Source organism: Amphiprion ocellaris, chromosome 22, assembly GCF_022539595.1.
Source record: "Amphiprion ocellaris isolate individual 3 ecotype Okinawa chromosome 22, ASM2253959v1, whole genome shotgun sequence".
NCBI lineage: Eukaryota > Metazoa > Chordata > Actinopteri > Pomacentridae > Amphiprion > Amphiprion ocellaris.
Genome location: NC_072787.1, coordinates 25,438,139 through 25,465,765, shown reverse-complemented (window position 1 = coordinate 25,465,765; position 27,627 = coordinate 25,438,139). Strand labels below are relative to the sequence as shown.

The window sequence follows — 27,627 nt, the reverse complement described above, 5'->3', positions numbered from 1 at the left end:
CAGCTTATACATCAATGGTACCATTTTTATTCCATGTTTTCTGTGTTGTTTGCTAACCCTACTCCAATCACAGTAAAGTGAAATTTGATGGGTGGGACATAAAATGTCCTCCAATTCTGGAATGTCTTTTCTGCTGTTACGCATTTACATCACCATTTAACTCTTTTGCATAACACCTGCTTTAGAAGACAGTTTGGCCTTCAAATGCAGAATGAGCAGCTTTTTCACACATTACTTCCTCGCTAGAGCCACTTCAGGTAGAGTTTCGCCTCAGCTTTTGCTCAGAAACGTAACTGTAATTGCAGGTGACCAATCAGACCAGATCGAGTTTTTAGAGTAGAAATCCTTAAAGAGACAGGAGCTAAAACTGAGTGTTTCAGACTTAGTTTGAGGAAAGATGCTCCTGCAAGAGCAAAAAGGGTCTTTCGTGAACATTAAAGCATGTGAACATACGAAGATAAACCTCCAAGAATAAAAATAGAGGCCTTTAAATGTGCATTTTACTGTTGCAATATTTTCATAAAACCTTTTTTTGATGTCAGTCTAACAAAAATCTGAACAGTTTTCTAAAGTATTACATGTATTTAAACTTAGAAAGTACCACCCCCAAACAGAGTTATACTACATGTTTGACTTATTATCATTTATTATTGATGCAGAAACATGTGAGCAGTACATTAATATGGTATTTAGTTGAGGTGGAGTTCATTTTAAATGTTTTATTCACTGTCAGATAGTTGTCTTCAATAATACGTAATATTTTCTATGCTGATCTTGTATTTTGTGTGCAAAATCTTAATCTGTAAAGTAATTCATAATGATTGCTGGTAAGTAAATAGAATAGAAGAGTTATACTGAGGTAGAATTAAATGAATATGCTTATATTTTTTTTCCATGACTGGTCTTTTAACAGAAAGTTATTGCAAATGTCAAATTTTTCGAGTACTTTATGTGCATTTCCTGGTAGAATTACCTTTGTGAGAAGTGACACGGTGCCACAAATAGACACATCAAAGCGTCAAATGAAGAGGAAAAAGGAACTCCCACTTCGTCACGCTTCTCCTTCCACCTTTGATCCATGTGCGCCGTGCTGGGCCTGAAAATAGAGAAAGAACAGACGAGTCGCTTGTCAGGATCAGAGAAATATCAAAATGTCATCACCCTGCCGCAAAAAAAACTGATTTCAGTCCGACTAGAAGCATCATTATTTAGTCACGCTTTTCCGTCAATCACGTCCGAATCGTCACAGATCAGACGAAAAACAAACACAACGTTACCGAAGCCTCTTCAATGACCCCAGAAAATCACTGACAGTCCGTGATCTTGTGGCTCATATCTCCGTAATCCAGTTCTCTCCTTCACAGCCGGCCTGTGATCTTACGTGATGAGGTTATGATAGCATTAGCACGAGGAGATGGAGAGGGACGGTCGGTGTAGTTTCCAGCAAAATACAACCACACTGTTCCTGCACTGTGTTCTCAATCTGCTAAGTGCATCAATCACTTCACTCCCTCCGTTCTGGAGTTTTAAGCTTTGCTTCTGTTTGTGGCCTAGATATGGAAAAAGCTATTTCGGCTATTGCATTACATAAATCGAATAAGCAAAGAATCGGCTCTTTGTCTGGCAGACAAAAGATCTGGCATCTCTCTCTGACTGCCGGTGGAAGAGACTTACATCAACAGAACTTTCTCTTTCCATAAACTAAATACAGCGATCTACCTGCTTGTCACAGCTTTAGCGGCTGCAATGTTTCTCTTTTACCCGTATCTTTGGATCGAAACCAACTTCATTGTAAGAAAATGGTGCAAAATGTTTTTAAAAATGGTGCAAAATGTCAGTAAATGGTGCAAAATGTAAGAAAATGGTGCAAAATGTTTGAAAAAGGTGATGCAAAATGTAAGAAAAAGGTGCAAAATGTAAAAGAAAGGTGCAAAATGTCAGATAATGGTACAAAATGTAAGAAAATAGTGCAAAATGTTTAAAAAATAGTGCAAAATGTCAGAAATTAGTTCAAAATGTCAGGAAATGGTGCAAAATGTCCATTTTCTGCACAGTGTTTCCCACAACCCAAAGATATTCAGTTTCTTGTCAGACTAGTGAGTAAAGGAAACAGAAACTATTCAAATGTATGAAACTGGATTAAAGAATTAAGTTTTTTTTCTTAAAAAACAAATAATTGATCATACTTTTAATCCTGTTTTTTTGTCTTCAGGTCCGAATATCCCATTCGTGGCCATTTACAAGACGCAGAGAGGGCCAGAGAGTGAGACGCAGGATACAGAAAGTGAGTATTCCCGTAAGCCAGAGCGCCACGATTTGCATTTACAAGCGTCTGAATTATGTTAAAGACGTTACAAGTGACCCTGTGCCCAGCAGCATAATGACTACAGTTAAAATGACCTTGTCAAAGGAGGGGAGAAGTGTTTGTGGTGCACAATGACCACCTGTGCACCAGTGAGTCACTGTTTGTCTACAAGCCAAGTCTGGCAGGATGGCAGTAATCACATTACTCCTCAAAATGGATGTCCTCATTACATTATGACCTGCCCAACAGCAATATCAGCACACTGGAATTTAATTATGACGGTGTGTGTGTGCTCCAGTCTTAGTTGTTCAATATGATCTCCCTGCCCCAATAAAGTGCAGAAATTAAATGTTATTATTACAGATTATTGGATATAATGCGCTGCCGAAGTGTTTCCCGAATTTTCACTTGCAAAACAAGTAGTTGGCTGCATTTCAAAGGTTTGATTGATGCAGATAAAGTCTAAAAAGTGGCACCATAGTAGAAAAATGCGTTTACTTCATAGGTGGATTATTTTCTTGATTAACGGATTAGTTGTTTGGTCAATAGGAAGTCAGAAAATAGTGCAAATTGTAAGAAAATGGTGCAAAATTTCAGAAAATGGCGCAAAATGTAAGGTAATGGTGCTATATGTAAAAAAAAATGGTGCAAAATGCCAGTAAATGGTGCAAAATGTAAAAAAAAATATTGTGCAAAATGTAAGGAAATGGTGCAAAATGTCCATTTTCTGCACAGTTTCCCACAACCCAAAGATATTTAATTTATTGTCAGCCTAGAGGAAATCAATCAGAAACTATTCAAATTTATGAAACTGGATTGAAGAATTTAGATTTTTTTTCTTTTAAAAAAAAAATTTGATGATCAAAATAATTGGTGATGAATTAATCAATTAGTTGTTGCAACCCTACATTGTAGCAGGCTCAAATGCAATATTTAAAATGCAGTTTTTTATGTAGGTATGATGTTCACATTTTCAGTTTTAGTGGGAAGTCATTAGTTTTTGCATATTTCATTAAAAATGCGGGACAATAAACTTTTATTAATGGTGGGGAAATTTGCATTACTACAGCAGCAAAGGGGATGGTGCAAATATTTAAGAACTCTCAGTACAAGATTTTTTTTTTTTTTAAAAATTAACCAAAAATATACACTAGTTCAGATTGTCTAGATTTTTCTGGATGGAAATAACTACATTAAATATATTAATAGTATTGCACAAATTCTTAAAGAGTAGAAATATTGATAGAGAAGTACTAATATTGCACAGATTTGTTTGTTAAGTAGAAAAATAGCAATATTGCACAGATTTTAGTAGAAAAACTGATAATGCACAGAGTTTTTAAATGTACAAAATATTCATTATAAATTCATATATGAAAGGTTAATAGAACATGAAGAGGAGACCATGAATGCCTTTCTATAAACATCCATAACTGTCCATTCAATTTGTCTTTCTATGTGGCTTCAGCTCATAGTGAGGACTGATAGTAACAAAGTCATATCAGAATTAGTTGATGCACACGTACAGAAACCCTGACTACAGCTCCAGTCTGCAGTCCAGACGGAGCTCCTTCTATTCTCCTCCGTCCTTTCAGAAGGTTTAGTTGAAGTTTTCCACCCACAGCCTGCCTGGTTTTATCTCAACTCGCGAGTATGAGCAGCTGTTGCAGCCTTTTTGTTTCAACTCCCTCCCGGATGCCGCCTTTTGGCCGTTTGTAAAAACCTTTCCCAGCGTACAATGTTTGTTGCAGCCTCTTTGACTCCACGGCAACCGAGGTCTGATAAGCTAATGTCGGACAAACCAGCTGGAGCTGCTGAATTAAGTACGGCTAGGTCTCTTTTTAGCTCTTGAGGAAGCAAAGTTTGTCTTAAGAGAGAATCCGGGTCACATTTTAGTTGACTAAATCAGCTGAAGACATCAATTTAAAATAAAGTGTAGATCAATACATAATATCATATTATAATATCAGCCGTGGTGTGCTTTGAAGATGGGGCATTTCTGAGAGGCAACTTTACAGCCACTGTTGGGATAGACTTTAGGAATAAAGTGGTAGATGTCGACCACTTTAAAGTCAAACCTCCCTTTCAATTTATTTTCATATTTGTCTCCTTGAAAAAACACTCCAGAAAGGTTTTCTGTGAAAAAAAAATCATCATGAATTTTGGCACCAAAAAAACGCCTTACTATACTATGTCGAAAAAAAATGCCATTTTTCGAACATGTTGTAAAAACGTGCCATATGATGAAATAACATAAAGGAGGGCGTGAAAAACACTCCAGAAAGGTTTTCTGTGCAAAAAAAAATCATCATGAATTTTGGCGCCAAAAAAACGCCTTACTATACTATGTCGAAAAAAAAATGCCATTTTTCGAACATGTTGTAAAAACGTGCCATATGATGACATGATGTAAAGGAGGGCGTGAAAAACACTCCAGAAAGGTTTTCTGTGAAAAAAAAATCATCATGAATTTTGGCACCAAAAAAACGCCTTACTATACTATGTCGAAAAAAAATGCCATTTTTCGAACATGTTGTAAAAACGTGCCATATGATGAAATAACATAAATGAGGGCGTGAAAAACACTCCAGAAAGGTTTTCTGTGAAAAAAAAATCATCATGAATTTTGGCGCCAAAAAAACGCCTTACTATACTATGTCGAAAAAAAATGCCATTTTTCGAACATGTTGTAAAAACGTGCCATATGATGAAATAACGTAAAGGAGGGCGTGAAAAACACTCCAGAAAGGTTTTCTGTGCAAAAAAAATCATCATGAATTTTGGCGCCAAAAAAACGCCTTACTATACTATGTCGAAAAAAAATGCCATTTTTCGAACATGTTGTAAAAACGTGCCATATGATGAAATAACATAAAGGAGGGCGTGAAAAACACTCCAGAAAGGTTTTCTGTGCAAAAAAAATCATCATGAATTTTGGCACCAAAAAAACGCCTTACTATACTATGTCGAAAAAAAAATGCCATTTTTCGAACATGTTGTAAAAACGTGCCATATGATGAAATAACATAAAGGAGGGCGTGAAAAACACTCCAGAAAGGTTTTCTGTGCAAAAAAAATCATCATGAATTTTGGCACCAAAAAAACGCCTTACTATACTATGTCGAAAAAAAATGCAATTTTTCGAACATGTTGTAAAAACGTGCCATATGATGACATGATGTAAAGGAGGGCGTGAAAAACACTCCAGAAAGGTTTTCTGTGCAAAAAAAATCATCATGAATTTTGGCGCCAAAAAAACGCCTTACTATACTATGTCGAAAAAAAATGCCATTTTTCGAACATGTTGTAAAAACGTGCCATATGATGACATGATGTAAAGGAGGCCGTAAAAAACACTCCAGAAAGTATATGATTGAAGTTTTTATGGCATGTTGAAAAATGGTTTTTTTGTCACTAAAATACACAATGATTTTCTTTCACAATAGACTTTATTGTAGCATTTTCCACAGCTCTTAGAATGAAATTGAGAAGGAGAGACGATGAAGTTCATATTTGGTTTTTTCTTGTAATTTATTTCACAAAGTAGCAGGCAGCTTACCATGAAGAAGCCACCTGACTCCCCACCACTGCCTGTCATAAATACTTTACTCTCAGTACTCTCTGCAGCACATGTAGCAAAGAATGAAGTTGGAGTGGCCCTGCTGGACAAAGTCTGTCATGACACCATTTCTAAGTTATGCCTGGTATCTTTTTCTCCTGTATGTTCTGTATGTTTGTAAAATTTTCGGACAACATGCTGATACCTATATATCTGAGGTAGTCCAATATCAACCAGTGAATACATATGACACATCATAGATTGAACCACGATATGAAAAAATAGCTCCCTTTTTATTGAAATAGTTTGCTTTTTGTCAGCATATTTGAACAAATAATAGTCTTTTTAAAGAAGTTACCACACCCTTGGCATGAGGAGCTCGTTCTGCCCCTTTAAATAGCTGTCACGAGGCTTTTCCACTTCTTCTTTTACTTCTGAGCTGTTTTTTGATGGATTTGTTCGCGTACTTCAAATCATTACCATGATGTTAAAAGATCCAGTCCCGGTTCAACTTCAGCTTCCGAACAGATGGCCTCACATTATCTTGAAGCACCCTCTGATATGACGCAGAACTCATAGTGGACTCCATGACTGCCAGCTGACTTCATTTAAGTGCTTCATTCACTGTTTGCTAGTTGAACCTTTAACAATGCAGATCATCTACGTAGTGTTGAAAATCTTCATCTGAAAAGCGACTGTAGCAGGTGAATGAATGTAATGGAGTAGAAATATCAGAAAATGGACAGCAGAGCACCGAACAATTACACTGAAATGCAGTACTTAAGTAAATGTACTGTGAAGCAGTAGAAAAACTATAAACTTTCCACCACTGCTTCACAGTTTGTATGACTTCCTTTTCCTGTGAAGCTGCCAGGCACGTCTACCATCACTGTGGCCAAACAACTGCATGTTTGATCAGTGTGTCCAGAGCGCTTCGTGCCAAAAGGCCTGCTCTTTGCCTGTTTGCTCGCTGGCAAACTGTAGTTTTGCTCTAATGTTCCTTTTGGATGGCGAAGGCCTTTTTTTTTTTCCTGGCACGCCTCCTATGCTACTGGAATTTGCAGCACTTTGACACCAACAGCTGCAAAAGTTACCTGCAGGTCTGGAATGAAATTCTGTTTTTTGTTTTGAGACTTTTGTGCAGATGTCTGCTCTTCGAATGAATTTATGAGGGAAAACCAGCCACTTGTAGATGACTTTCAATACAGAGCAGTGGTTTAATGGTTTTGCTTGACTCAAAGGCATCGACAAGCATCTTTCTGAAAGCCTTACAGACCTGTCACTAAGGAGGTACTAGTCATTAGCATCTAATCTGGAACCCCTGATGCTAATTTTTGTGGATTTGATGGTATTTTCATGTGCAGAATCAGTTTATTCCATTAATTAAACAAGTAAACTTACTGCACAATGTCAATTTAAGTATCATTACTCACCTTTCATAGAAAGTACACATAAATACACATAAGAAGATTGATGAATATGAGCAAAATATGTCAAGTTAAGTGCAAATGTCACCACATATATACATTTTCTTGTGGTAAATAGCTCAATATAGATATATCGTTTCTGTTTCTTGGTAATAGCATTTGCTGCGTCTGTGATTCGCTTTTTTGGCACTGATATTGTAATTTTTCCTTCTCCTGTGATACATTTTTATTTGATATAGTCCCGTGTTTGGTTCTATTAAGCTTAATGCCTTGATTTGGTCTGTACCCAATTTATATTCCGCCTGCTGTGCCTCTTTGTACGCTGCTCTAATGCCTTAATTTCGCCGCTTGACATCATTAATGTTTCATCCCTTTTTAAAATTCTAGCATAATCTGCAATTTAGAAACATTTGGACGCGATCGTGCGGTCGCTCATGATGATGATGCTGCCGCTGTCGATGATCCAGTCGAGTTAAATGTTGGATTCTCTTGTGTGTTTGTCAGTGAGTACTACGTGACGATGGTGAAATGGGCCACCACCACCAAACTGGCTATTAACTGGCTGAACAGAGCACAGAACATCTCTATACTGACGCTGTGCGAGGCCACAACGGGAGTCTGCACCAAGGTACGACTCATACTTTAAAGTTACGTTAGAAAAAAGCTGTTTCCATTCCCCAAGTGAAGCCTGTCAAACTGTCTTTGCAGAAACACGAGGATGAAAGTGAAGGGTGGCTTCACAGGCAGGTGAGTTATATTTGGACCCGTTGATTAAAACACCGAGGTGTTAACACTGGTGGTTTCCTTTGTGATGCTTTTTTAATTAAAATCACTGTTTGCACACTTTATTCTCTGGCTTTAAAGCTCAGTGTTGCACCGTAGTTAGATTCAAGTCTTAGATTTAACAAGGCAGCGTTGCAGGTTTTTCTTCCTTCTACCCACGAGTCGTTTTTTTACGTCTTGATTAGAACAGTCCTCTTTGTTTCTTCAGAATGAGAAGCCTCTGTTCTCCAAAGATGGGCTGAAGCTGTTCTTCACACGAGCCATCCCTCAAGGCGGGCGAGGCAAATTCTTCCACATCTCCATGTCCATTTCCCAGGTGAGAGGATATTTATACACAACACAGAACACCAAGGACTTGTAGAGCACATTTTGTTGAATATGTTACTGAGGAATCATGCTGAATTTTCAATCTCAATGATGGCGCCACTATTTCTGCTATCATTGTTGAAGTAAGTGTTGTAATAGGTAAAAACTTCAATATGGTAATGATTAGGGTTGGTTGGTTGGTGGGTTGGTCATTGGATGGTGGCTTGGTCAGTAGGTCGGTTGGTTCATTCATTCATTCATCTCCTTGGGGAAATTCAAGGTATCCAGCATGTGAATATAGTTAGTATTTTGTATATTTTTACTGGAAAATCAGCCATATTTTTTAGATTATATGGACATAATGTACTTTAAGTCATACACACTGTGAGACCGTGTGTTTGTTGTTTGACACAGAAGACAAACTACTTCTCTCCAATTAAGCTGTTTATTTTCTAATGTCACTGTCTCAAAAAAATCTTGTACAAGGATGTCTTCTTTTTGAAAGATCGCCCAGAAAAGGATAAAGTTCGATATGAACACATCTTACATGGTATGGTTCAATGTGATTGGCTGTCGGACATATAATTCAAATAATGAAATGTCAATGGCTACAAGGTGGGGATGAACCACGGTTTAGACTCAGTTCTTCCTCGGTTGTTGTACAGATATGTCCATATGTCTTGGCATGCGATTCATCCAATCCGCAGCAGCTGCACCCAGTGAAATGAACCCTCTTAGAAAGCCACTGATGCTATCCCACCTTAAATAAACAGTTTCAGTGCAGTTAATTGTTACCTTATAAGGAAATAGGAATATACTGTGAGGCATAGCAAAAACTCTGTGTCTCACATTTCATGCTATAAAATCTGCATTTTTATACTGTTAGATGCTTCAGGTCCATCAAATCACAGGCAAAGACTATAAAAAACAGCATCAACCCCAGAGTCGTATGAGAACTGAACTCTGTCAAACATTCACACTAATTGTTTGGATCGTAATACCTACTGGCAGCTGCTCCTACCTATTTATGCACTATCTATTTATTAATTTAGAGTTTGTCGACACATTTTGTTCCAAATTTGCAATGACAATAAAGAAATTCTACTCTGACATGCATTTTTCATAATAAAATAACATTTTTCTCATCTGTTTTTTCCCTCCATTCCCATAGCCCAACACCAGTACAGACACACTGCAGTCCATCACATCTGGAGACTGGGATGTTACTCAGGTCCTGGCCTACAACGAGGACAGCCAACTGATGTGAGTACACACCTGCAAACCAAAAAAAGAAAACAAAAACAACGTTAAAAATAGCATTCATTGTGGCTAAACATAATAAACTTGTCAGAAGTCTCTATCATAGTGCACCTCATCATTTAAGGCAACCATACATGGGTTGATCCCTAAGAAATATGAAGAATTAATTTTTCCACAGAAACGCAGGACAAAACAGATCAAATTTGAATCTCCTGGTTGGCTAGCAAAGAAAAAGCACCCTTAGTGTTGCTAAACAGAAAAAAAACTGTGAATATTTTCGCACCACGGACAGAGACAGACTGATCATTTGAATGTTTCAGCACCACGGACAGAGACAGGCTCATAATTTGAATGTTTCAGCACGACGGACAGAGACAGACTCATAATTTGAACATTTCAGCACCATGGATAGAGACAGGTTCATCATTTGAACGTTTCAGCACCATGGACAGAGACAGACTCATAAGTAGAATGTTTCAGCACCATGGATAGAGACAGGTTCATAATTTGAATGCTCCAGAATCACTGTTCACATTTATTGTAATGCTGCTTATTAAATACGATGCATAACTGCTTCATAGCACTAAATTCTAATATAGTTACTTTAACCGTCCGTTGTCCCGGCTTATTCAGCTCCCCGCTATAAACTGCTCTAAATATTCAGGGTGTAAAAGCGGAGTATGACTCATCCCCATCACTCCCAGATATTTTCACTCCTACATTTTCAGGCCACGATGCAGCCGTGATCTGACTAACATGACTTCACATGTTCACACACACACACACATATAAACATGCTGGATTTAGACATACACCATTATTCTTTTGTTCCCAGAGTTTTTGAAAAAGTCTCACCCAAAAACTTGCTTCCCGAGGGGGTAAGATTTGACCTACTTCGACTCAAAGGATCCAACCCTCCATTTTTTCCCTAATACCCCCATCATTCATTTATGAAGCATCTATTCTAGTGAGCAGCTGAAGTAGGATTTGTGTGTTCCAGGTGCTTTTATTTATATTTTTTGTCTCTCCAAGCTGACAGGTGACCAAAATAAGCTCCAGTTTGTTGTTGCTGTGTGTAATATAGGGCAGCTCCAATCTGCTGTCATTTCATTTTTATCTTTTATTTATTTAACGTAGATACTTCCTGAGCACTGAGGATGGTCCAAAGCGGAGGCATCTGTACAGGTAAAGGTGGTTCTAAACTAATCGGTTGGTTTTGGTAGTAGGAAAGGTGTTTTGTTGTTTGATGTTTGGATGGCAAAATCTGCAAAATATTCTGGTCTTTGTTTTTACAGTGCGGATACATTTGGTTCGTTCAACCGTCGCTGTCTGTCCTGCGCTTTGTCTGACAGCTGTGGCTACATCGGCGGCTCCTTCAGCCACAACATGAGCTACTTCCTGCTCAAGTGCCAAGGTAGTCTTCAGCCCGCACATAATTAAATCAACTGAAATAGTTCAGTCTTCCCAAACTGTATGTGAAAATGTTAGATGGGTCATTGCAGAATTAGGGAACATTTCGGCTTCAAAGTTTGTGAAAAATAAACCTTCTCTTTTACAGTTTCATGCTACATATTCATCAATAATAGGTAATGAACTATCAAAGGCTTGATTGGCTCAGCTTATACATCAATGGTACCATTTTTATTCCATGTTTTCTGTGTTGTTTGCTAACCCTACTCCAATCACAGTAAAGTGAAATTTGATGGGTGGGACATAAAATGTCCTCCAATTCTGGAATGTCTTTTCTGCTGTTACGCATTTACATCACCATGTAACTCTTTTGCATAACACCTGCTTTAGAAGACAGTTTGGCCTTCAAATGCAGAATGAGCAGCTTTTTCACACATTACTTCCTCGCTAGAGCCACTTCAGGTAGAGTTTCGCCTCAGCTTTTGCTCAGAAACGTAACTGTAATTGCAGGTGACCAATCAGACCAGATCGAGTTTTTAGAGTAGAAATCCTTAAAGAGACAGGAGCTAAAACTGAGTGTTTCAGACTTAGTTTGAGGAAAGATGCTCCTGCAAGAGCAAAAAGGGTCTTTCGTGAACATTAAAGCATGTGAACATACGAAGATAAACCTCCAAGAATAAAAATAGGCCTTTAAATGTGCATTTTACTGTTGCAATATTTTCATAAAACCTTTTTTTGATGTCAGTCTAACAAAAATCTGAACAGTTTTCTAAAGTATTACATGTATTTAAACTTAGAAAGTACCACCCCCAAACAGAGTTATACTACATGTTTGACTTATTATCATTTATTATTGATGCAGAAACATGTGAGCAGTACATTAATATGGTATTTAGTTGAGGTGGAGTTCATTTTAAATGTTTTATTCACTGTCAGATAGTTGTCTTCAATAATACGTAATATTTTCTATGCTGATCTTGTATTTTGTGTGCAAAATCTTAATCTGTAAAGTAATTCATAATGATTGCTTGTAAGTAAATAGAATAGAAGAGTTATACTGAGGTAGAATTAAATGAATATGCTTATATTTTTTTTCCATGACTGGTCTTTTAACAGAAAGTTATTGCAAATGTCAAATTTTTCGAGTACTTTATGTGCATTTCCTGGTAGAATTACCTTTGTGAGAAGTGACACGGTGCCACAAATAGACACATCAAAGCGTCAAATGAAGAGGAAAAAGGAACTCCCACTTCGTCACGCTTCTCCTTCCACCTTTGATCCATGTGCGCCGTGCTGGGCCTGAAAATAGAGAAAGAACAGACGAGTCGCTTGTCAGGATCAGAGAAATATCAAAATGTCATCACCCTGCCGCAAAAAAAACTGATTTCAGTCCGACTAGAAGCATCATTATTTAGTCACGCTTTTCCGTCAATCACGTCCGAATCGTCACAGATCAGACGAAAAACAAACACAACGTTACCGAAGCCTCTTCAATGACCCCAGAAAATCACTGACAGTCCATGATCTTGTGGGTCATATCTCCGTAATCCAGTTCTCTCCTTCACAGCCGGCCTGTGATCTTACATGATGAGGTTATGATAGCATTAGCACGAGGAGATGGAGAGGGACGGTCGGTGTAGTTTCCAGCAAAATACAACCACACTGTTCCTGCACTGTGTTCTCAATCTGCTAAGTGCATCAATCACTTCACTCCCTCCGTTCTGGAGTTTTAAGCTTTGCTTCTGTTTGTGGCCTAGATATGGAAAAAGCTATTTCGGCTATTGCATTACATAAATCGAATAAGCAAAGAATCGGCTCTTTGTCTGGCAGACAAAAGATCTGGCATCTCTCTCTGACTGCCGGTGGAAGAGACTTACATCAACAGAACTTTCTCTTTCCATAAACTAAATACAGCAATCTACCTGCTTGTCACAGCTTTAGCGGCTGCAATGTTTCTCTTTTACCCGTATCTTTGGATCGAAACCAATTTCATTGTAAGAAAATGGTGCAAAATGTTTTTAAAAATGGTGCAAAATGTCAGTAAATGGTGCAAAATGTAAGAAAATGGTGCAAAATGTTTGAAAAAGGTGATGCAAAATGTAAGAAAAAGGTGCAAAATGTAAAAGAAAGGTGCAAAATGTCAGATAATGGTACAAAATGTAAGAAAATAGTGCAAAATGTTTAAAAAATAGTGCAAAATGTCAGAAATTAGTGCAAAATGTCAGGAAATGGTGCAAAATGTCCATTTTCTGCACAGTGTTTCCCACAACCCAAAGATATTCAGTTTCTTGTCAGACTAGTGAGTAAAGGAAACAGAAACTATTCAAATGTATGAAACTGGATTAAAGAATTAAGTTTTTTTTCTTAAAAAACAAATAATTGATCATACTTTTAATCCTGTTTTTTTGTCTTCAGGTCCGAATATCCCATTCGTGGCCATTTACAAGACGCAGAGAGGGCCAGAGAGTGAGACGCAGGATACAGAAAGTGAGTATTCCCGTAAGCCAGAGCGCCACGATTTGCATTTACAAGCGTCTGAATTATGTTAAAGACGTTACAAGTGACCCTGTGCCCAGCAGCATAATGACTACAGTTAAAATGACCTTGTCAAAGGAGGGGAGAAGTGTTTGTGGTGCACAATGACCACCTGTGCACCAGTGAGTCACTGTTTGTCTACAAGCCAAGTCTGGCAGGATGGCAGTAATCACATTACTCCTCAAAATGGATGTCCTCATTACATTATGACCTGCCCAACAGCAATATCAGCACACTGGAATTTAATTATGACGGTGTGTGTGTGCTCCAGTCTTAGTTGTTCAATATGATCTCCCTGCCCCAATAAAGTGCAGAAATTAAATGTTATTATTACAGATTATTGGATATAATGCGCTGCCGAAGTGTTTCCCGAATTTTCACTTGCAAAACAAGTAGTTGGCTGCATTTCAAAGGTTTGATTGATGCAGATAAAGTCTAAAAAGTGGCACCATAGTAGAAAAATGCGTTTACTTCATAGGTGGATTATTTTCTTGATTAACGGATTAGTTGTTTGGTCAATAGGAAGTCAGAAAATAGTGCAAATTGTAAGAAAATGGTGCAAAATTTCAGAAAATGGCGCAAAATGTAAGGCAATGGTGCTATATGTAAAAAAAATGGTGCAAAATGCCAGTAAATGGTGCAAAATGTAAAAAAAAAATATTGTGCAAAATGTAAGGAAATGGTGCAAAATGTCCATTTTCTGCACAGTTTCCCACAACCCAAAGATATTTAATTTATTGTCAGCCTAGAGGAAATCAATCAGAAACTATTCAAATTTATGAAACTGGATTGAAGAATTTAGATTTTTTTTCTTTTAAAAAAAAAAAAAAAAAAATTGATGATCAAAATAATTGGTGATGAATTAATCAATTAGTTGTTGCAACCCTACATTGTAGCAGGCTCAAATGCAATATTTAAAATGCAGTTTTTTATGTAGGTATGATGTTCACATTTTCAGTTTTAGTGGGAAGTCATTAGTTTTTGCATATTTCATTAAAAATGCGGGACAATAAACTTTTATTAATGGTGGGGAAATTTGCATTACTACAGCAGCAAAGGGGATGGTGCAAATATTTAAGAACTCTCAGTACAAGATTTTTTTTTTAAAAAAATTAACCAAAAATATACACTAGTTCAGATTGTCTAGATTTTTCTGGATGGAAATAACGACAGTAAATATATTAATAGTATTGCACAAATTCTTAAAGAGTAGAAATATTGATAGAGAAGTACTAATATTGCACAGATTTGTTTGTTAAGTAGAAAAATAGCAATATTGCACAGATTTTAGTAGAAAAACTGATAATGCACAGAGTTTTTAAATGTACAAAATATTCATTATAAATTCATATATGAAAGGTTAATAGAACATGAAGAGGAGACCATGAATGCCTTTCTATAAACATCCATAACTGTCCATTCAATTTGTCTTTCTATGTGGCTTCAGCTCATAGTGAGGACTGATAGTAACAAAGTCATATCAGAATTAGTTGATGCACACGTACAGAAACCCTGACTACAGCTCCAGTCTGCAGTCCAGACGGAGCTCCTTCTATTCTCCTCCGTCCTTTCAGAAGGTTTAGTTGAAGTTTTCCACCCACAGCCTGCCTGGTTTTATCTCAACTCGCGAGTATGAGCAGCTGTTGCAGCCTTTTTGTTTCAACTCCCTCCCGGATGCCGCCTTTTGGCCGTTTGTAAAAACCTTTCCCAGCGTACAATGTTTGTTGCAGCCTCTTTGACTCCACGGCAACCGAGGTCTGATAAGCTAATGTCGGACAAACCAGCTGGAGCTGCTGAATTAAGTACGGCTAGGTCTCTTTTTAGCTCTTGAGGAAGCAAAGTTTGTCTTAAGAGAGAATCCGGGTCACATTTTAGTTGACTAAATCAGCTGAAGACATCAATTTAAAATAAAGTGTAGATCAATACATAATATCATATTATAATATCAGCCGTGGTGTGCTTTGAAGATGGGGCATTTCTGAGAGGCAACTTTACAGCCACTGTTGGGATAGACTTTAGGAATAAAGTGGTAGATGTCGACCACTTTAAAGTCAAACCTCCCTTTCAATTTATTTTCATATTTGTCTCCTATGAATTTAACACGGGCTGCACAGTGGCGTAGTGGTTAGCACTTTCGCCTTGCAGCAAGAAGGTCCCTGGTTCGCGTCCTGGCTTTCCCGGGATCTTTCTGCATGGAGTTTGCATGTTCTCCCTGTGCATGCGTGGGTTTTCTCCGGGTACTCCGGCTTCCTCCCACAGTCCAAAAATATGCTGAGGTTAATTGATTATTCTAAATTGCCCGTAGGTGTGAATGTGAGAGTGCTTGTTCGTCTTTGTATGTGGCCCTGCGACAGACTGGCGACCTGTCTAGGGTGTCCCCTGCCTTCGCCCGAGTCAGCTGGGATAGGCTCCAGCCCCCCCCCGCGACCCTAGTGAGGATTAAGCGGTGTATAGATAATGGATGGATGGATGAATTTAACACATTCACATGGGTATTGGTTGGACTTATCTTTTATGTTTAAAAGACAACCTCTGACTATATTCCTGCCCAAATATTAACAGTATAAGCTCTGTAAACTGGAATCTGATTGGTTTTTATCGCTTTCTGTCCACAGGTATTGCAGAAGTGTATAAATTAGAGAGCAATGAGAACCTGCAGCAGACTCTGGACTCCATGCAGATGCCCACAGTGGAGTATAAAGAGATCAACATGGACGACTACAGTACGTTTCACACACACAACCACTAAGCTGTTGTATAATTACTTGGTATTTGGCACCTAAACATCAACTTTAGAAAAACTTTAAAGTCTACATGTGCTTACAAAGACAATAGATGTCTGCATACGAGGCAAATATAATATAATACAGTCTATTGAACTAATTTCATAATTAGTTTTGGCTCTAAAGTAGCAAGTAAAGAGGAGATTCTTGAGTCTATCATACCTAGGTGATACTTTACTACAGTTCGGGAAATTTAACAGAATGTATTTTTTATCTTAGTCTTTATTAAATGCAGATAATGTTATATACAGACGGTTGGTTGGTTGGTTAATGTATGGGTTGGTTGGTTGCTTGCTTCATTCATCTCTATGGGGAAGTTCAAGGTATCCAGTCATCTGCACATGATAGATAAGGAAACAATGCACCAAAGAGTATGCAATAAATGTGCAAATGGTGTTGGTCGAACAAATAGAAAAAAGCTGGTAATTACAAAAAAAAACTTGCAAAAATTGATGATATTTACAATAAGGTGCAAAATTGCTTGTATTTGCAATTAAATACAGTATTAGAAAAGTACAAAAATGTGGAAGTAGAACATTAAAAAAGCCTTTAGATGGCAATGGTCACTGCACATCTAAACAAAGTTGTTCTTAGTGATGAAACATTTCTATCCCAATGGGAGTGATCTCTTCCAGGTTGTAATCCAAATAAAAATAAATACTGAATAGTTTCATGAAAATAATGTGAATCATTTGCCCACCTGTAGATTTCTAGAAACTTGAGGAATCAATGCCAAGGAGCACTGAAGCTGTTCAGGTGGCAGGTGTTGACCTTACTAAGACATTTGAAGCTGTCTTTTTCCTTTAATTTGTCACCCTGTCTGTACTTAAATGGCACTAAGCCACGACAGACAATCTATACTTTTATTTTTGACATACATGCAACCCAGTGTGGGATTATAGCAAATATATAAGGTTCACAGTATGCTACATGTGTTCCTAGTGAAAGAAGGTTGAGTGAATTTATTGTGTTTGGACTCTGTCTTACAGCCCTGTCGCTACAAATCCTGAAACCCGCCGGCTTCGTGGACACGGCTCACTACCCGCTGCTACTGCTTGTGTATGTATCAGCACACCGTTTCACACACAGAAGAAAAAAGTTGGCGTCCATTAGCGCTGCTGACTCATGTCCACACTTCAGTCCCCAGTTAGAGGAGGACATGTCCATCCTTATCAATGGAAACTTCCTGAGCAGAGTTTTAATCAGGCGTATTAATCTCACTCAGAGCTGCACCGCTTTGTCCTCTACTCCAGCTGGATAATAATTACACTGGGAACAGGGAAACTTAACCTCCTCTCCACCCCGTTCCTTCATTAGCATTTCTATCCTCAGGCTGTAGGCTGTTTCACTTTGCAGCTCAAACCAAGGCGTTTAAGAATGTCGCTCCTGCTGGCATGTTTCTGAAAAAATACTACTGTAATTTTCTGTAAACCAACATTATTCTAAGTAGGAACAACTTCCCAGTTTAAGGTTTTAATGAGAGTCTTCCTGTTAACGTGTCACTTTCAGTTTAAGCTCCTAGTAGTTTGGAATCAAGTGCAAATTTAGAATATATTCAGTTACAAACGCCAAGTCTTATTGATTTTGGTTTCCTGTGTGTTAAGTTTCCCACTGTTCTCTCTTTCTATAATACCAAAATTGCTTTCCTGTATTTCCCTGCACACCACGTTCTGATAAATTATAGGATAATGGACACAGTTCATGTCCAGGTGTTTAGTTTTTATTATGATAGAAGTAATAAACGTGACCTTTTTGGAGCCTTGATCGCACAGATTTTGGTCTCTGTGGTGCAGCGACGGGACTCCTGGTGGCCAGATGGTGTCGGAGAGGTTCCACATGGACTGGGCCACAGTCCTGGTGAGCAGCTTCGGCGCCATCGTGGTGCGTTGCGACGGCCGAGGCAGCGGCTTCCAGGGAACCAACCTGCTGCACCGGATCCAGAAGAAACTGGGCGTGTACGAGGAGCAGGACCAGAAGGAGGCACTCAAGTGAGTGGATGGTTTCCTGTCATCTTCCTGATAATTTAATAAGAAAAAACTGTGTCACTTTTTGAATTTCAGTCAGGGAAATTACAGGTTTTTAGACATAAATTTGGTTTATATTCTTGACATATTGGACAGTGACTGTGGGCTCATTTGCACATAAATTAAATAAAGTAATTTAAACCATTAAAATCCTGTTGAACGTTTAAAAATGTGCCATACAAACACTCCTTTCTTACTATTACGGAAATGTTGGCTTTGCTAAAAAGTGACAAATAGGTGGTGTTGGAAGATTCAAAAACTATGATTACTGCCCAATTAACAAACAACAGTAATACCTTCATATCAGTTTATTTCCTCTTCACTGTGATTCTCTAATATTATAATAAAAACTCCTTGTAAAAAGCTGCTAAAAAACACTATTTTGAGAAGAAAATGTGAAGCTAACGCCACTCCGTGTTGCACATTGGTACAGGAGCACCATCATGTGAGGAGCTTTGTTACCTGAGCCTGCTACAGTGGTTACCTGTTTACCTTTTGTTTGGTTAAATAATAGGACTGAACAGTTAGTTGATTTTAAAACAAAAACTCATTAAACAATGTAATTAAATTGTAAAGTCTGTGACTCGGGGTACAGTGTGTCTTGCTTTTGGTTTAATTCAGTGTATACTAAGTGGGTCAGGCACGTATCCTGTGGTATGACTGCCATGAACCCGGTTTAATTATTTATTAGCTACACATTGTACATTCTTGCAGCGCAGTTCAGTGTCTCCCTGTAGGATTCCTTATCTTTCTCTTATCTTTTCTCCATTGGATTTGACTGATTTCAGCAACTTTTAGCCAAAGAAAACAAAAAATACACAGGTAACAAAGCACATTCTCTAAAAACCGCCAGTTTCAACAAACACTACGCGGTGTACTTTCACATTCTATTAGCTACTTTTGCTATTGTGAATTAAATATAAATGCTTTTCCTAACCAAAACCAATGTTTGTCTTTTATAGTTTCATTCTTAAAGAGCCCTACGTTGATAAAACCAGAGTGGGAGCTTTTGGAAAGGTAAGAATAGTCTCAATGTGTGTTGTAGCTGACAGAATCACTATATTGTAGGAACAAGGGAGCAAAGAGGTTGCAATGTGTTTAATAACTCAATAACATGCATTTGTTGTACCTCAGGTGTATGGAGGCTATGTGACCAGCCTGTTGGTCAGCGGTGAGGAATCTCCTGTAAAATGCGGTGCTGTCCTCTCACCTATCACTGATTTTGAATTATACGGTAAGCTGCATTGTGGTGTTTGGAAAAATATGCACTCAAATGCAAAAGGCTATAGGCTACGCTCTGCGTAGTAAACAAATTTGGTGTCTTTGCATAATCATTCCGGCTCAGGTAGCGCTGTCAGAACGTATTGAAAGGGAAAAGGAAAGACGGATTCTAAATCTAGCACCTTTCCCCTTTTCCCCCGCAGCAGGGATTACTTCCACCGACTGTGTTACACATGTAGTATGTGCTCTATGTGACGAGAGAAAGAAATGTTATCAGCGTGATGGTGCAGATACAGCGAGAACCCAATCCTAGCAGCGCCAGACGAAGTTAGCTACACCACCCTCACCTCGGCTACCAAAGGAATAAAATGTGTGAAATGTGGAATTTGCCGCGTATCAGGGGGGAGACACGGAGAAAGAGAGACGGTGCTGTTGTAGCTGTAGGCGCACCGAGGAAGGAAGCTGCAAATTAAGGAGGAGCCGGGCGTTGCAGTGTGACTGATTTCCCATCTATTTGATTTCTCTCGCTTTGCCAGAGGGGGTGAGAGACAAGCCATGACACTGTGTAAGTTTGGAATTGCAAATGAGGACAGTCTGCAACTGCTTCAGAAACTGAGGAATATGTAAATGGATGAATATATTTGAATAATGGCAAGAAAAACCTTAAAAAATGGCCGGAACAGGACAGAAACGGTGCATCGGTCTTAGTATTAATAGGACATTTCTATTTGATTTCAATGTCAAAGCAAATCCTAAGTGCTTCAGTAGACGGCATGTGGACTTCTTTTTAGTTCTTTAAAGAATTTTCATCTGACCGGTGGGGAGCTCCTGGCATTATTATCACCCCAACTCACATGGCTCAAGAGGTGAATGGTGGTGAAATTGAACAGGGAAGGATGGATTGTATGTGGCTCATAGTCAGCCGCCTTCCTGTGGAGTAATGGATGTTCCAGTTCAACGTAAATGGTGTCCTCCGCACTTCTCTCAAACCATTCTCTGTCCAGAATATGAACATTTCTGTCCTCTAGGACTCTATCTTACCCTTCAGGTCCATGTAAACTGCTGAGTGCTCAAAAGAGCTGAATATCCTGTGTTAAACTATGCAATTATGGAGTAGTTGTTTAGTTTTGCTGCATTAGACCGCATACACAACATTGCCCAATTTGTATTTTGGTGTTTCCTCCTCATCATGAATCAGAACCACTGGTATATTGTGTTTAGGGAAAAGTTTCTTAGATATTCCAGCAGTATCAAGGATGCCAATGTTGTTTGGCATATTCTTCTCGATCTATTTCGATGTTGTGGTGTTTTTCAAGAGATCATAGCCAATTTAAACAAGGCCTAGTTGGGATAGCTACACGTTTTAAGGGCTTACTCCCTTTTTATTGCCTATGTCTTGGTAGGACCATCCTCAACCTGATGGTGTTAGGTTCAGGTAACTCCCAGCAGATGCTCCAGTGGGTGGTGGGAGTCAAAAAGTATTTATCTGTATGTGTAGGTTTCAGGTAAACTTCAACGATGTGGCTTCTAACCGTCTCAATTTGCACAACACAGTCCAAAAATGGCAACTTGTTTTCCCTGAAATCTACCCTAGTGAGCTTAGTGTTTATACCCAACTAATGGATTTGGAGTTTCAGTTGCCTACCAGATAGTAGTACTCAGCTAGCCAATTACCATACCAAAGTAACTACAATACAACCTACAAGGCTCTAATGTGAGTCAAAACCAATGCCCATTTCCCATATTACTGTCTTTACCATGGAGAATACACATCCTACGTAGATAGACTGCATTGCAAAGCAAATCACCACCATCTCACAAACTCTGGTTGGAAATTTTCCACATTGCATGGAAAATTCCAGCAATTTTGTCAACAAAGTCCAGAAACTAAAACTGCCCCCAGAAAAAACAATGGTATCACTTAATGTCGCATCACTTTTCATATGAACACAAACATCTGAGTCAAAAACAGCTCTTTAAACTATAGAACCAACTCGCCCTTAATCAGATATGTGACCACCTATTTCAAGCACAATAAGGGTTTCAGCAGACCTAAGCTCAGCTGTACCATGAATTCCCCAAAGGCCTTCCTCTGTGCTGAATCTCTACACAGAGGAAATGAAATGCTCAACACTGAACTCTCAGCTACCAGTTAGAATATGTGGATGACACCTGGATCAAAATCAAAACATGACATGTAGAAGCATTTACAGAACATCAAGCTCTCGAGGGATGATGTCAGGGAAAACAAGTTGCCTTTTTTGGATTTTGCTGTGCAAAACAGAGGAGGATGGAAGCCCCACTATTGAAGTGTACAGGAAACCTGCACACAAAAAACAGCAATATCGACTGTTTGACTCCCACCACCCACTGGAACATAAGCTGGGAGTTACACCACTGGGCTGAGAATGTCCCTAAAGACAGAGAAGGAAACAAAAGCAGTAAGAAAGCACTGAAAACATGTAGCTATACCCCAGATGAGCATTCTGCAGTCAGGTAAGACATCTGGAAAAAACACCACAACATCAAACACAAAAGAAAAAAAGAACAGGCCCAGCTATATCATTATCCCCTAGTGTGGCCATGGTCTATGAGAAATTTAGGATTTTCTTCAAACACAACATCCCAGTGAACTTTTCAACAACACTCTGAGGAGAAAACATCCAAACACAAGCTCAGCAATGTTGTATATGAAGTTCAATGCAGCAAAGAGTCCACACACACACACACACACACACACACACACACACACACACACACACACACACACACACACATATATATGTGCCTTTGCCCTAAGTCAGCTGGGATAGACTCCACCCCCTCGCCACCCTAATGAGGATTAAGCAGTGTATAGATAATGGATGGATGCATGGGAACTTCCAATAAGTCAATTAGAACCAAGAAAAAGGGATGACAGATGAAACATCTTCAAGAATCACGAAATCGTCCACTTCTATTAGGTCACTATGACCTGAATGACTGAGAATCTACTCATGGGTGTCGAAACAAAACACTAACTGTAACCTCATTTTCCTTGTAGCTTCTGCTTTCTCTGAGAGATATCTGGGACTGCCTAAACCTGACCCAAGGGCATACACAGTAAGATTGCATTGCATTCACTTTTGATATTCACATTCCACTTGTAACAATCACTGAACTAATAATTTGATCCGATGTACTTTTCAGATGGCAAATTTAGCACACAGAGCATCCCAATTCATGGATAAGAAGTTTCTTATTATCCATCCGACAGCTGATGGTAAGTTAAAAATTGTCTGAATAAGTGAGTGAATATATAAAAGAAGATATTAATTTTGTATTTTTGCATGTTTGTTTTCTTCAGAAAAAGTCCACTTCCAACATACAGCCAAATTTATCGCCCAGCTCATCAGCGAAAAGGCCAACTACACCTTACAGGTATGCGGCTTTACTTTCACACCGTGTTAACAACTGCTGCTCATCCAATTTCTCTGCTTGTCTTTCTCTCCCTGGTTCAGTTCTCTTACAGCCTTTGGGAGCTTTGTGATCCCAGTGGTGGTCCCGCAGCAGGCAGAGGATTAGCCGTTCACAATGCCTTCATTCCATATAATGAGATTATGAGACCTCCTTGGGCATCCTGCATTAACACCAGGACTAATCCATTTATGATACAATGTAGTGCAGATGAATGTTCATCAAAGCTCATTACTGACCAATAGACACCTCGCTGTGCGCACATGGCATTAAAACGGTGTCTCTGCTAGCTGCTAATAGGTTTATATAAACATGAAAAATCAGTTCCCCTGGGTGGAACAATCTATATTCCAATGAATCCTTTTTGGTTTTGGACTGTTGATTGGACAGAATAAGACATTTTGAGGGCTGGTAACTTTTCAAATCCTAAAAGAACCACAACTGAAATCCCAATTGCAATGTAGTCCTATTTTGACTTCAGTTTTGATTCCAAATTGCTTATTTTGCCAGCATCACAAAAACATGATTGTGCTTCTGTTTCTGTCTCATACTAGATAAATAGTCTCTAGAGCAAAAATAAAATGCGTTTTGCACCTAGCAGCTTCAGGCACATTGTTCAGTAATCAAAATGATAATGAGAAAACACTATCTACTATCTGTTGTGACTGAAGAATCTCTGGAGTATTCTTGCAGCCTGGGAATTCACAAGACATGAGATGTGTAACGGTAGACTAGGGATAGACCGATTATTGGCCTGGCCGATTATCATGGCCAATATTTGGAGCTTTTCTGATTCTTTTATTATTTTTACTGACTTATTATAGATAAATTAATTGTGCTACTTCAGGTCTGATGCGGCCACCTCTTTCTGTCTGTGGTCTCAGAAACGTCTCTCAAGCACTGACTGCAAAAACCGAAGAAGGAACACAAGCTGTCACCACAAACCAGGAAGTTAGCTTCTCTCACAGTGGCTAAGGCTATGCGAACAGCTAGCTGCTAAGTTAGAAAGCAGCCACAGATTAACCTGAAACAGAGTCTGGATAACAATAATTAATAGTGCTTTAAGATATGGATCTTAGTGGGCAATAAAAGTGGTAGAACAGTGGCTGTAACTGCAGGAGACAAAGTGATCGATGTCAGTTGAGCTTGTACTAATTTAATCACTCCTATTTTATGTATTCAGCTACTCTCATTAATGAAGACACCTAGTTATGGATGACCGGTTCTCTGCTATCACATGCTGTTAAATCATCAAATTCAATGTATATCTGCCTTTCTTGGTTACCAATAATCTGCATCAGTATCAGCCCTAAAAATCCCATATCGGTCAATCCTTATGTGGTACTTATACTTTTGCATGAGTCAAAGAAGCAAGGAAAGTGATTGATATTAAGTAGGAAATGGTATAGCTACTTGTAAACCTTCATTTTTTGAAGCATTGCTGAGTTCTACTTCCACCAACTGTCCAGTACGTACAGACTGTCGACTGCTAACCGGACCAGAAACCAATGACACTTCATAGTTTCCTGTTGTTTTACTAGAACACTTGGCAAGTAACGTACAGTAACAATATGTCAACAACTGATTATAAATCATCAGAATTGGCCCAAAAAAACCTGTATCAGTTGATCCCTCCTAGTGTGTGGTGATACTTGAACTTCAACTAACAATAAACATTACAATTTGTGCATCATACTCATGTTCTTACCTTCTGCTTGGCATCTCAGATCTACCCAGATGAAGGTCACTTCATCCACAGCGATGCCACGAAGCAGCACCTCAGCCAGTCCCTGGTGAACTTCTTCGAGGAGTGCTTCAGGCTACCAGAGAGAGTGTTTGAGGAAGCTCTGGAAGAAGAAGTAGAAGACGAGGGTTAGATTTGGCCTTGTTGGGCTCCTCCTCTGCCCCAGATCTTCCCCCCCAAACCCATCCGGTCATCTTACCTACCGTACCTTTCATCCCGTTCAACACCGGCGTCCACAATATGCAACTCCCATCTGTTTTCCATCTGGGTCGACTCACTGCATCTGGACTCCCTCTGCATCCCCCCCAACCTGAAACTGCCTTTCCAGCAGACGACGGATCTCCCCCTACATCTTTTACCCACCCCACTCAACTTCTTCATCTTCGGCCCTGATTTGCAATCCAAAAGGCCCTCCGGAGAGGCAACAAAGACTGATGACCTGACATGAAGTTTTGGAATACACTGACAGGAAGCAGTCTCCTTCAGCAGGATGGACCAGCTCCTCAGAAGCAGTGGAGAGAAAGCATCAGCTCTCACACAGACTTTTAAGCTGTGAGGGGAAGGAACAACCTTATAGCACATAACTTGTATATTGAAGAAAATCAGACCCCTGGTGGAAAGAAACGCTGACTGGCAGTGTTCATAATGGGTGTCTGGAATAGTGCGGATACAGCAAATGTTACTATTTTTAAAGTTGTGAAGAACTTTTCATGTTGGACTGTGGTTGTGTCTATTGTTCTTACAGTGTAAAATAGCACACAAACATTCACTCAGCTACTCCAGATATATTTCCTTTCAGTATTCATGTTTGCCCCCGACGTTGGTTTTATCTCATTGTTTCATTTTGTGTGTTTCAGTGACGCTGACCGAACTCAGGCTGGCAAAAAGTGTCATAAAGAAAAAGAAAAATGCCATGGGCTTTTCTTATCATCCATCCAGACAGTTTTATTGTGACGCTCAGCTTTTTATCAAACTGTGTTCAAAAAGCATTAACTTGTTTTAGTCACTGTGCCTTACTTTTGTCAGAAAAAACTCCAGCTGTGGGACTGCATTTATTTACTACAACACAGCAGATTTTTACTGAATAGTTTGGCATTTTGGGAAATAGGCCTGTTTGCTTTTTTGCCGAGAGTTAGGCAGAAAGATTGATACCACCTGTATACACTAGAGTACCAAACAAATGTCAGCCACAATCCCTCAACCTTTGGGGTTCAGTTACAACCAGAAAAAATAAGACAACTGCAACCATTAGTCCTCGCTAGCATTGTAAAATATATTGCATGTTCATAAATGCCAGCAGCAGAACAGCAGAGACTCTCACAATGAGCTGAAATGAAGCAGCTGCACATAAATTAGGTAAATAATTTTGTTTTTAAAGGCTGTGTTTCTCTGGGAAAGCAGCTGAACACTCCGGGCTGCTCTTTCACTTTCACAGTGAGGTGTGTGAAAGGTCTGTTGTTTAGAAATGCAGGAAAGGCGTCACATGCGTTGTGGTCATGTCAGCTACCAAAACATGGAACAGAAAGCTCTCATTACGACACACACAAGGCGTAAACTTTAGTCGCTGCTAAGGAGACCATAGCAAATTGTACACTGATCTTCAAAATCTGCCTGACATTCACTGTTAGCATGCTAACAAACCAAGAAGGGTGCATTCCAGTACCCATGCTACCACAAGATTTACTTGGCCCAAAATACCAGAATGTCCCCCTACATCTGCCATATGCAAGACACAATGCTATTCTGACCCACAATCCTTTGCACAGTGGAAGACCCGTCACATACACCACCATTCAAAAGTCTGGGGTCACTTAGAAATGTCCTTAGTTTTGAAAGAAAAGCAGTTTTTTTTCAATGAAGATAACATTAACTTAATGATAAATCCAGTGCAGACATTGTTAATGTGGTAAATGACTATTGTAGCTGGAAACAGCTGATTTTTAATGGAATATCTCCATAGGGGTACAGAGGAACATTTCCAGCAACCATCACTCCTGTGTTCTAATGCTACATTGTGTTAGCTAATGGTGTTGAAAGGCTAACTGATGATTAGAAAACCCTTGTGCAGTTATGTTAGCACATAAGATAAGATAAGATAAGATAAGATAAAGTTCTTTATTTCTCCCCACTCCAGGGGAAATTTACATTGTTACAGCAGTTTTATTTACAATATATACAAGGGTGGCAAAATTTTTTAACAGAAAAAATAAAAATAAAGTTTAAAAGTGCAGAGATGTGCAGTGCAATAATGTCTGTACAAATTTTATGGTTTGGGGTGGTAATGATATAGTCCAGTTTATGTTAACATCAGCCAGTGATGCTGATGTTGTAAAGTCTTATAGCAGATGGAATGAAGGACCTGCGATAGCGCTCTTTCTTGCAGGGTGGATGTCTCAGTCTGCTGCTGAAGGAGCTGCTTAAAGACCCCACAGTGTCATGCAGTGGGTGAGAGGGATTGTCCATGATGGATGTGAGCTTTGCCAACATCCTCCTCTCACCCACCTCCTCTATGGAGTCCAGGGAACAGTCCAGGACAGAACCAGCCCTCCTGACTAGTCTGTTTAGTCTCTTTCTGTCCCTTTCAGTGCTCCCTGCTCCCCAGCAGACCACTGCATAGAAAATAGCAGACGCTACCACAGAGTCATAAAATGTCCTGAGCAGAGTCCTGCACACTCCAAAGGACCTCAGTCTCCTCAGCAGGTGGAGACCACTTTGGCCCTTCTTGTACAGGACCTCTGTATTGTGTGTCCAGTCCAGTTTGTTGTTGAGGTGAACACCCAGGTATTTGTATGTGTCCACCATGTCAATGTCCAA

At 39.1% G+C, this 27,627-nt stretch overlaps 1 protein-coding gene across 6 annotated transcripts in view; it reads left to right on the top strand.

Moving 5' to 3' along the window:
• LOC111565276 (dipeptidyl aminopeptidase-like protein 6) overlaps nucleotides 1-27,008 on the top strand; it is a 315,168-nt gene extending 288,160 nt beyond the window's left edge. For all 6 annotated transcript variants that reach the window (XM_055007119.1, XM_055007120.1, XM_055007121.1 and 3 more), the window contains 16 exons: nucleotides 7,796-7,919; nucleotides 8,000-8,038; nucleotides 8,283-8,390; nucleotides 9,552-9,643; nucleotides 10,778-10,825; nucleotides 10,936-11,054; nucleotides 13,466-13,537; nucleotides 16,201-16,308; nucleotides 17,358-17,427; nucleotides 18,162-18,356; nucleotides 19,355-19,409; nucleotides 19,527-19,626; nucleotides 22,657-22,715; nucleotides 22,803-22,875; nucleotides 22,960-23,033; nucleotides 24,797-27,008. In XM_055007119.1, coding sequence (XP_054863094.1) covers nucleotides 7,796-7,919; nucleotides 8,000-8,038; nucleotides 8,283-8,390; nucleotides 9,552-9,643; nucleotides 10,778-10,825; nucleotides 10,936-11,054; nucleotides 13,466-13,537; nucleotides 16,201-16,308; nucleotides 17,358-17,427; nucleotides 18,162-18,356; nucleotides 19,355-19,409; nucleotides 19,527-19,626; nucleotides 22,657-22,715; nucleotides 22,803-22,875; nucleotides 22,960-23,033; nucleotides 24,797-24,946 — 1,486 coding nt within the window. In that variant the 3' untranslated portion in view covers nucleotides 24,947-27,008. The remainder of the gene's footprint in view (nucleotides 1-7,795; nucleotides 7,920-7,999; nucleotides 8,039-8,282; nucleotides 8,391-9,551; nucleotides 9,644-10,777; nucleotides 10,826-10,935; nucleotides 11,055-13,465; nucleotides 13,538-16,200; nucleotides 16,309-17,357; nucleotides 17,428-18,161; nucleotides 18,357-19,354; nucleotides 19,410-19,526; nucleotides 19,627-22,656; nucleotides 22,716-22,802; nucleotides 22,876-22,959; nucleotides 23,034-24,796) is intronic.
• The last annotated feature ends 619 nt before the right edge of the window (nucleotides 27,009-27,627 follow it).